General features: G+C 27.3%; 1 protein-coding gene across 4 annotated transcripts; it reads right to left on the bottom strand.

Annotated features, from left to right (window-relative positions):
• Positions 1 to 2,576: 2,576 nt before the first annotated feature.
• LOC136089318 (uncharacterized) lies at positions 2,577 to 7,803 on the bottom strand. 4 transcript variants are annotated; one of them, XM_065815272.1, is made up of 7 exons: positions 4,630 to 7,803; positions 4,074 to 4,171; positions 3,839 to 3,969; positions 3,634 to 3,730; positions 3,348 to 3,417; positions 2,900 to 3,051; positions 2,577 to 2,755 (listed from the first exon to the last, which is right to left on the bottom strand). In XM_065815272.1, exon 1 carries the CDS (start codon positions 7,128 to 7,130, stop codon positions 5,883 to 5,885), a length of 1,248 nt encoding a protein of 415 aa, XP_065671344.1. In that variant the 5' UTR covers positions 7,131 to 7,803; the 3' UTR covers positions 2,577 to 2,755; positions 2,900 to 3,051; positions 3,348 to 3,417; positions 3,634 to 3,730; positions 3,839 to 3,969; positions 4,074 to 4,171; positions 4,630 to 5,882. The 4 variants fall into 4 exon arrangements, with proteins under 4 accessions (XP_065671344.1, XP_065671345.1, XP_065671347.1 ...); XM_065815273.1 differs by having other exon boundaries at positions 3,634 to 3,767; positions 4,630 to 7,454; XM_065815275.1 differs by having other exon boundaries at positions 3,348 to 3,413; positions 3,634 to 3,767; positions 4,630 to 7,454.
• Positions 7,804 to 11,227: the final 3,424 nt, after the last annotated feature.

The following is an 11,227-nucleotide window of genomic DNA, read 5'->3' as shown; positions in this document are numbered from 1 at the left end:
ACTGTGCCTAAGTGCTTCAAAAATTCTTATTTGTCTAGTTTTTTTCCTCAAACATCAGCTCTTTGGAATTCGCTTCTTTCATCTTGCTTTCCTGATTCATATAATTTGCAATTCTTTAAGTAAACTGTCAATCGTTATCTTGCTACAATCTTCATCTTTTCTCTTCCAGTAACTTCCAACTCTAATTAGTGGTTGCTTGCAGACTTGTTGGAAGCAAAGTTGTTTTTTAAAAAAAAAAAAAGTCAACTTATGCAACTTAGCAACTGACTCAGTCAATTGTAATAGTTAGTTGACGTTTATGCAGTCACTGCGTTTATGCCTAAATAATTAAACCAATGAATGTCCGATAACAGTGAGAAAAAAAAGGTAACTAAGTGACATACATAGATTAACAAAATCATATATAATATTTACAATATATATACACTAGTGGCCATTGAAATAAAGCCAGCAGCAAATTTTTGGAAAATACACAGTTTACTCTAGCAACAAGGTCTAGCAGGCATATTATCAAATGCAATTTTAATCTTACAATACACTGAATAAAGTTCAAACGATGAATAAAAGTCAGTAATTCACAGGATATCCTTTATTTTTAAGCACAGCATTAATGTGATCAGGCATGCTATGAACAAGTGTTCTACAGTATTCCAGTGTTATTTCTGTCGTCCACACACGCTTCAAAACCTCTTTCAGGTCTTTTTCTGATGTAGGACGATGTGCAGCAACTTTCCTTCTCATAATTTGCCAACAATTTTCAATCACATTTAGATCAGGTGAATTTGATGGCCAATTGGAAAGAAGTTCAATGTTGTTGTCTGAAAACCACTTTTGGACAATCTTTGCGGTGTGACAAGGGGCTGAGTCTTGTTGCATAATTGTTGCTCCTGAGATGTTCATGTGGATTTGAAGCTTACTTTCAAGAACCTCCAAGTACTTTTTGGCATTGACCTTTTCCCCTTTATCGAAGATGTGCAGTCCACACCGACCACTTGCTGTGATGCCACCTTAGATCATGACGCTTGGTGGATGTTTGACAGTTTTGATGGTGTATTTGGGATTGAATCGCTGAGAGGCAGGACGTCTGACATAATTGTAACCAGGGCCTCGTAGCTGCTGAAAGGTACTTTCATCTGTGAACATGACTCTCTCCCACCACTCCCTTGACTTGTCTTTCATCGCACGGCAAAACTTCAATCGCTGGAGGAGTTGTTGTTTCGTGATTAGAGGTTTCTTTGCTGGTCTGCGAGCTACAAGACCAAAGTCATTTGACAGACGTCTCCTAACAGTCCTAGCACTCACTTGAATACCCCTGTCACTAGCTAGGTTTGCAACGCGTACAGAAGAAGTATGCGGACTAGACACAACAATGCTTCAAATAACGATTATCACGATGATTTGTTTTTCGTACTCCCTTGCAGTTGGAACGTCGTGAAACACCTCCAGATCTTAAAACATTCTCAACGGCACCTCTAGAAATCTTCAGTTTCTTTGCAATATCACGCTGAGAATAACGCCCAGCATTCAATGTTACAATTTGCCCCTTGACAAAATCATTAATATCTGGCTTTTTCCCCATTATCACACTAAAATAAGCAATAACAACATTATAGTTTTTCAGCAAGAAATCATAAAATTTAATTAAATACTAAGCCAAACACGTGTATAATATGCATAACATAAATAATAATGACGTCATATATAAACAAACCGAACGGCATGACGTTGTTCTTACTTTTTTATACAAAATATAAAAATAAGGCGTTGATTTGATGTTGATTCAATGTTTCTCGTCAACATTGACTCCATATTGATTTTTTGTCCAAAATGTTAGCCACTTATCAACGTTGATTTGGTGTTTACAAAAAACGTTGATCGAATGTTGCTTTTCAACGTTTAATCAACAATAATTTTTTCCTGATGATTTAACACTGATTTTTATAATAGCCGAAGGTATTTTGATATCGCTTTTTGATGCATATATCAAAAAAATATACATCAACAGTTTACGAAATATATATATATATATATATATATATATATATATATATATATATATATATATATATATATTTAAACAACTTTAAAATGTATTCTACAAAATAGAGTGCTCAATGTTCTTAAAAGAACTGAGCAATTATAAATTAGTAGAAAATCACTTAAGAAAATTTTTTTTCATTTAACACTGTATTTCATCGATAAAAAGACTCATCAGAAATGCTCTCATCAATAAAAAACTCAGTATTTCTGATGAGTCTTTTTATTTATGAAACACAGTGTTAAATGAAAAAAAACTTTGTTAAGTGATTTTCTACTGATTTATAATTTATATATATATATATATATATATATATATATATATATATATATATATATATATATATATATATATATATATATATATATTATGTATGTATATATATATAAAATATTTGTATATAAAATTTATACATATTGCTCAAATCTTAATTTGTTTTGTAAAAAACAGGCTGTAAATAAAGGATTTAGCTAAAAAGTTATTGATAGAGCAATTCAAAGCTAACTCAAAAGAATAATGAAAGAAAGTAGGCACTACATTAAGTAAGAAAGTTTTATTATTGAATTTAACACAAAATTTACATTTTCAAACAATTTATTTAGCGTTTGCAGCATTGTTCATTTTCAAAACTTTTCGATTGAGTCGTGTTCCTGACTTTCGAAATGCCTGAATAACATTCGCAAATTTTTGCATCATGATGCTGTCGTGTAATCGCATCTAAATCAAAAATTCAAATCAAATTTGAAAAAAATCAAACTGCAGAAATTATAGCAAATAGTTACATAAATGACTGACTAGGATAAACAAAATATATTTCCTGTGAAATAAAAAATCTAAAAAAATGCATAAAACCATTCTTACCCACTATCATATGATACAGGGTGTATGTTTTAAAATTTATCTTCAATGAACCACCCGAGACATTAAAACAGGCCCCAGCGTCCTCGCTCATCAACAATTTCCAAAAGCAAAAGCCAATTTATATTACCTCCACAACGACTAAGAGAACTTATCTATTATTAAAAAAAATAAAAATTACTTAAGGGTCAGAACACATATTATGTTTATTCTATATGAATGAAATTATCTTAATTTCAATACATGGATTTTTAAAATTGACTCTTGAATCACTTTTCTCTTTTATCTATTTTTGCCATCTAACTCAACGCAAATCTTTTTTAAAAATCTTTTTAAAAAAATGTAGTAAAATAAACAATATTATTATTATTTATGTAAAATATTTTGTAAAAAATTAACCATGAAAAAATACCTAAATGGGAAAAATAAATAAAACTTTTATTTAATTTACCCTGGCAAGACAAATGTCTTTCTTTGCTATCCTCTTTATCCAAAACACAATTTTTAGAGCCATTTTCTACCTAGGTATAGATAAATTATACATACAAAAATTAAATAAAATTTTTAAACATTATATAGTGATTTTTATTTAAACTTGTCAACAAACATGTATTTATAAAATATTTGTCAACAAAATTATATTCTATAACATATAGTTCTGATTTCTATAAATTTTTTTACTGCACACGCACACAGATTTTAATTAGAACAAAAGCAACATTAGGACTTTTTTTTACCAATATATTTGAAGACAACATCATTTTCCCTTGAGATAGATTAGTTTCTTTCGAGAAGTCATTGTTATTTTCAGCAACTGAAAAGCTTGCTATTTCACTGTGTAAATGGGGAGTTAATATTGATTTAAAAACATCTATAATTCAGTAAAAAAATAAGCATTTTATTTTAACAAACCATTATTTTACTTTTACAAAAATAGTTAACCTGCTATATTTGGAATCACGTTAGATGTTCTTTAGCTATTTAAACTATCAAAATAGTATCTTCCGTATAGTTCTTCATCACCAATCACAATATCTTAATCACTTTCACAAAATGTCATTGCTGTCTTTCTCCTTTAATATAAACTTTACTTTATAAACAAAAAAAGTGCATGATTTGTGTAATTCTTTATTGCAAAATTTTTTATTTGTTAAAAACTAATTTTAGTAAAATTTACTTTTGCTTTGTCCCTTTTTTCTCTTCGATGTCAGTTTCAATATTTGAAGTATCTGCTGCTTTCTCTAAGTGTGACTGAGCTTCTTCATAAACACAAATCTATGTACATAAAATCATTTATCAATATCTAATGAAGATGTAATTGAAATTTTTGCGGCAAAAGCAGGCCCTATGAGAATGGAGTGCAACTGGTGCACCGCATAAAAATTAATGAATTTTAATAAAAAACCCATGAAAATTAATGAATTTTTTAGTTTTTAAAAAACACTAAAAGTTTAAAAAAAAAACTAAAAACATAGTTAAAAAAACTTTTTTTAATCGTTGGAAATCTTCTTTAAACATTCTAAAGACATTCAGAACATATAATTTAAACAAATGCCCGTTGGAATATTGGATTTAAAATAAGTGATATTAAATGAGACTATAGTCATATTGTAAAGCAGGCCTAAAATAAATTTTCACCAGCACATGATTATCCTCTTCAGTGCCCTGGTCAAAACATACAGTTCAATATCTAATTCAATCATTTTACATTTTTTTTATAGTAATATGCAAACCTGTAGTGTATAAAATCCTAGCAGGGTATATCTTCCAATCAGAGGTTGATGCCTGCAAGGTTGTGACAGCTTTACGAATTGCAGCGGAACTTTTAAATGGCAGCCAGAAGCATTTCCCATCATTTTTCATCCAACTTTTAGCAATCACTTCCACTTCTTTAATTTTCCATTTAAAGTTCAACAATGGCAAATGAAATTTCAATATTCTGGTGCAATTTAATTCTAAACAATCTTATATAAGTTACAAAATAAAATTAAAAATACATTAGAGATTAAAAACAATGAACTTTGTAAAACGCTTTTTAGATTTATTAATGTAAAACACCAGTGTAAATATTTTATTATTTCTATAAACATACCAGGTATTTGTTTCACACAAAAAATTTATAAATTAAAATGCATTAAACTCACTTTAAATTTGTTCAATGAACTACATATTTGACAAATTTACAACAAATTTTACAAAATGACACATGCACAGACATTCTTTAAAAATTGATGGTCTGCAAGTATAATCAAAGTTTGTGTTTTTAATTCAAGAAATCAGTGATCATAAGCAATATCACAATGTCTAAGCACAAAAAAAGCATAACCACCTTTTTAAACAGGTATCATCAAGCCTTTCTTCAAAAGTTCTTTTTTTTTCGGAAAAATTGTTTTTAGGTTGGCTAATGAATTTACATAACAAACGTCTAAATAAGATGTTTCAAAACAATCAGGAAAAAACTTTCGAACTGAATGAGGATTTAGAGCCTTGCATTTTACAAGATCTACCAAAACCTCTTTTACTAAAATAAACCCTTTGTCTTGAATAAAATAAACTCTGTCTCATAGATTTGATGTGATCTTTTTATTTACCACTTGGGGCGAAATTTCTTTACCATTCCTTTCTCTAAGAAAAATATCCAACTTTTTTCTCTCATCTAATTGATTCACTATTTGGGCAACAGTCTGATGTGATTTTTGCATCATTTTTTTAATTCAACCCAAAAAGTTTTCAAAAGGAAAAGCTGATAGATGATCAAGACTCTCCCCAAAGTTAACACAATCATCAGCTAAATGAATCATGCTATGAACATTGTATGTTACCAAGATCTCCCCATACAAAATTTGTACTTCTCTGACAAACTATATAAGCAGCTGTTTAGCAAATGCCACTAACAATTCATTTTTGGCCATTTTATTAGAAAGCAGTATGTGCATAGCAATTGAAAGAGAAATAAATAAGTCATAGTTTTATTTATTTTTCCTTTTTAAAACAACAGGTCCAGCATAAAGCAGAATAATCGAAACTCTGTTGCTTTCCACTTCTCAAGTTCATTTAAAGAGTGTGGTCTATGTTGAAAATTGGATGGTGTATAACTTCGTAAATTTATGAGTTCATTTGAAATACTGTCTTTAACAGATTGACTTATTCTAATACATCGGGGACCTTTACACCAGTTTATTAGAAGTTTTTTAACTACCCCAAGACATATAAGGTGCATATAGTCTAATGGGAATTCAGTTACCATTGGGAAATTTAACTGAACAAGTGGAGAAAGACTCTCAAGCTGGTGACCTTCTTTATAAAAATTATTTTTAAAAGCCATGTCAGTACAAAGTAAAGTAGTTGTTTCCAATAATCTTACGCCATGTTTTTGTGTGCCAACTGCCATACATCTTTCACAGCTATGATAGCCACTATGCCCTATAATGCATTTAACAAATGCTCTTGCAGACGCATCACAAACAAAAGCTTTAATAGTCACCAGCAGCTGTTTATACCCATTAGTTTGCAATTTTTTCATTTCAAGAATAAAATCTTCAAAGCACTCATCCAAATTGTTTGGTTTTCCCTGACCATGCCAAATTGCAACAACATAGGATCCTTTTCTGTTAATTGTAACTAGTATAGGCCAAATGGAAGTCTTTTTACTATTGCACATAGGTGCACCATCAATACTTACAATTAGATCAAGCTTTTCCTTATTTCCAACTGTTGATATGTAATAATCAATTGCACTTTTAACTCCAAGATATATATAATCGCCTCCACTGACATATAAAACATTAACTTTTTGAAGAGATTTTTGTAATGTCTGCCAGCATTTTGGTATAGATGGAGTAAATTTATTTAAGTGAAATAAAAGTGCATTTAAAGCATCATCTTTTATACAGTATTTTAATGACCACTCATATAAAAAATCTTTTGTTGAAGTTAGGGTATCAATACTACTGTATAAACTATTTTTAAATGCAATGTCGTCAACATCACAATAATTAGATTCAACTTTACTTAAACAAAATTTAATTTCTGGCGAAGTGATTGAAAACATCAATATATCACTGTGCACATCTTCAGAAACTTCAAAAATCTTTTGAATGTCTAAATCTAGATAAACGCGATTTCCTCTACCAACAATGTTGCACTCTTCAAGAAGATATTTTATTCTTTTTTCAGTATTTCGTTTTTCTTTCATAAATTCTCTCATATATAGGCTTCTGTCATATTTAGGCATTATTATCTTTATTTTATTACATCACAAAAGAAAAAAAAAATAAAGGCATTATTATTCTTATACAGAAAAAATCAATTTAAATTGCATTTTGTACTATATGATTTAAGTTTGCAGTCAGAATTTATCAGGCAAATACTTGCAGCCATTAATAATTTGCTATGATAATAGTAATGTTATTATAATAAGCATTAATAAGCCAAATTGCTGCTAAGTTGTGACTTTTTCATGTTAAATTGTTAAAACATTTATATTAAGATGTTCTATTATCCTCAAATAGTTAAAAAACTACCCTAATTTCATTAGGATAATCTTTATTCAAGAACGGAAAAAATAATTACTTAATAAAATATATGTTTTTTAATAAGTTTATACTCATTTTATACCGTATAATACAATTAAAATTTGAACAAACGTTTTATAACCACCAAAAATAACAAAAAAATCCCAGCAGAAAATGCTCAGCAAATTACTGTTAGTAAACGGCTCAATAAATTTGTTTTTTGTCAACAGTAAATCAACGAACGCTCAGTGTTTGTAAATAAACGTTGATTTGCTGTTGATAACATTGCTGTTGCTACAACATCCATTTATGGTTGATCGCCGTTGATCCCTAATATCAACGCAAAATCAACGTTGATCAACATCAAATCAACGCTTCATTTTTTAGAGGGTATTTCATTTTACAGCAAAATCATCAAGTGGCTTTAATTCAATGGCCACTAGTGTATAAATAACAATGTATTCTAAAATTTTAAAAAAAAATCTATAAAAGCATTAGATACAACTGTTGAGTGTTATGCGATATATAATTTGTCATTTTAATTAAAGGATCATCCATAAATAACACAACGCTAAATTTATTTAAAAAACATAAAAACACGCGTAAAAGATCTTAAAGCTTGGTTTGCAATAGTTGGAGAAATGTTGTGCAATAGTTGTGCGTTTTTGTTGTACTACAATTGTTGCCGAGATTTGGTTCGATTCTATTTCCGCAACCTTTGTTTTACAACATAAATTTTGTTGTGCAACCGACGTTATGTTGTGCAACTTACGCAAGAAAATGTTTCCATTATAAAGCATTATTGTTGTACAACAGTTGTACGACATTTGTACAACTATTGGAAACCAAGCTTAAGCTTTTTTACGCGGTGATTTTTATTAAGCTTGATCTACTATTTTAATTTTTTTTTTAACTTTAGGCTCTGCGAGTAAAACTTTGATCTTCTTTGTTTTGTTTATGAGTGAAATTCAGCTTTGCGTAACAAACGGACTATTCCGTATTTAAACTAATTAGTCATTTCATTAGAAAGAATGCATTAAACTATTTAGAATGTTTGCCATGCAATAAGAAAGCTACACAGACCGGAAAAGCAAATTTTTACAAAAAGACATTTCTGTAACTGTATAACAGAGTTGTCAGCGTGCTCATAATACCCATAAAAAATCTTTTTATTAACATTTTGTATTTCGGGAGCCCCAATGAAAAAAATATATCCAATGAAAAGCATTACCACGAGTAAAAACAGTTTAATTTAAAAAACAAACACATCAAGTTTATTATATTTATATATATTTATACGTTATCAAGTTTATTATATTTATATATATTTATAAGTTAAAAAGTAAATATCATTTCGTCGGTATACAAGGGAAATGCAAGTCCAAAAAACATTATTTTGAAATAATAAACAAATAAGTTATTGCGTAACCGTTGAAATAATAGGTTTTAGTGTAAAAGTTGAAATAAAAAATCTTAATAATTGATTTATTAAACTAATTAATAATAATTTATTAAAACTAATTAATTAATTATTAAAATTAACTAATTATTAAAAAATTAATTATTAAAACTAATTAATAATAATTTATTTATTAAACTTGTGTGGTATATCAAACGATGGAATTTAAAATACTAAATAGTGGTATAAATAACTCCGTACGGCCAAAAATGGACTTTGTGCATTTCCCTTAAATACCGAAATTTTATTGTCCAAAACAAAACGTAAAAAGACCACTTTTTAACCTGTGACAACAAAATTATTAAAACAGAAAATCTAGAGTTTTGATTTTTATAAGAAATATTTAATAAATATTGTTTAAAGACAAATTTTTCAATTATTTATTTACATTTACTAGTTAAGTTTTTTTGTAGAAATAGCAGTATGTGAATTAATGAAGTTTTTTCGAAGCACTTGGCCAAAAGAATCAATAACTCCCAAAATGCATATGTTAGAGAACCACATGGAGAATATATGTTAGAGAATATATGTTAGAGAACATGGGAGTATTTTTGAGCACATGGGGAGTAAGTCTTGGACTATATGGGGAGCAAAGTGGTAAGAGTTCTCATGCAGAATTTAATTATATCGAAAGAATATACTCGAGCATGTCTGGTTTACGAAAATTAAAAAGTATAATGAGAGACCATTTCATAAGAAATAAAAATGGAATAGTATAGTTCTAAATACTTCTAAAGATTTTTCTCAAGAATGTAATTTTGATTCTTTTAAACATCTTAAAAATCATCTTAAAAATCTTAAAAAACTCATTTTTTTGACTGATAATATACTAATCTACTTTAAAATTTTTTGAAAACCCCTTATCTATATTAGTATATGTATATATTTAATGTATATTCTTTTTTATATATTTTTTTGTTTGTTTTTTTATCCACAAGCAATTAGCGGTTTCTCTGTGACAAACCCTGATGGTCTTCTTTGAGTAATCCGCGTTCTTTATATTTATTTTTAATATTTATTTTCTTAACGATATCTTGACTTGTTAACTTTTATTATTGTAATAAAGTTTTGTTTATTTAAATTGTAATAAATACTGTAATATAGAAAAAAAAAAAAAAAAAAACCGAAATAGCATAATGGCAAAGTCATTAAAAAAAAGAAATAGCATAACGGCAAAGTCATTAAAACCGCCCATCATCCCTCGAAGAAAGAAAACTGCATAATAAATTTTATATTTTATATATATATAATTTATATATATATATATATATATATATATATATATATATATATATATATATATATATATATATATATATATATATATATATATATACATATATATATATACATATATATATATATATATATATATATATATATATATATATATATATATATATATATATATATATATATATATATATATATATATATATATATATATATATATATATATATATATATATATATATATATATATATATATGTATGTATATATATATATATATATATATATATATATATATATATATATATAATATATATAATATTATATAATATATTATATATATGTATAATAAAAAGATTTTGCTTAATAAAATTGTATAGTTTATGTCAAATATATATATTTAATATGTTTGTATAAAGTTACGTTTTATATATTTAATATGTTTGTATAAAGTTACGTTAAGATTTTGTCGAAATAAGTTAGCCATATTGTTTTACGATTAGTAAAAAAATATCGAAATATTAACCAACTTCTTAGCTGCACATCTTCATTTAAAAAAATGACTGGTAAAAATACTGTGTTAGATTTTATATCTTAACTTTTATTCTTTCCAATGATATATAATACTATATTTAAAAAATTGATCTTTGTAGGTTTTATTAAGGAATAAAAATGCTAGTGAAATCTCAGTTAACTTTTACAGGTGAATTAAAGCTTCAGGCGTGACATATTTTTGTTACTTTTGATTTTTTCCAATTACAAAAATGTAAATTAATAAAAAAAAAAGTTTATTAGTGAGATTTAATATTTTAGTATTCTATATATGAAAGATTGAAAATACCTCTAAATTCTCCGTTTTCGAGGCTAGTGGAAAAACAGTTTTAAATGCACAATTTATTTTTATTTAATGCGCTTGCGCATAATAAATGTCTATTGCGAAACTACAGTGCTTTACAAAAATAGCGTTTTAAATATTTCATTTTTATGTAATTTTTTTAAACAATGCACATTTTGTTTAGGTATTCACCTAGATACACGTGAGATTTTTTTTTTATGGAATGGCTCATGATTATAGATTGGCAAATTTTATTTTTTTTGCACATTTTGAGCGTTTTTTTGTGTAATAG

This window comes from Hydra vulgaris, chromosome 13 (genome assembly GCF_038396675.1).
Source record: "Hydra vulgaris chromosome 13, alternate assembly HydraT2T_AEP".
Classification (NCBI taxonomy): Eukaryota; Metazoa; Cnidaria; class Hydrozoa; order Anthoathecata; family Hydridae; genus Hydra; species Hydra vulgaris.
The sequence above is the reverse complement of the archived record's forward strand: the minus strand, read 5'-3'. Positions and strand labels throughout refer to the sequence as shown.

What these genes read in the sequence shown, in the direction of transcription:
- LOC136089318 (XM_065815272.1), bottom strand. Translation starts at nt 7,130, where the DNA reads ATGCCTAAATATGACAGAAGCCTATATATGAGAGAATTTATGAAAGAA.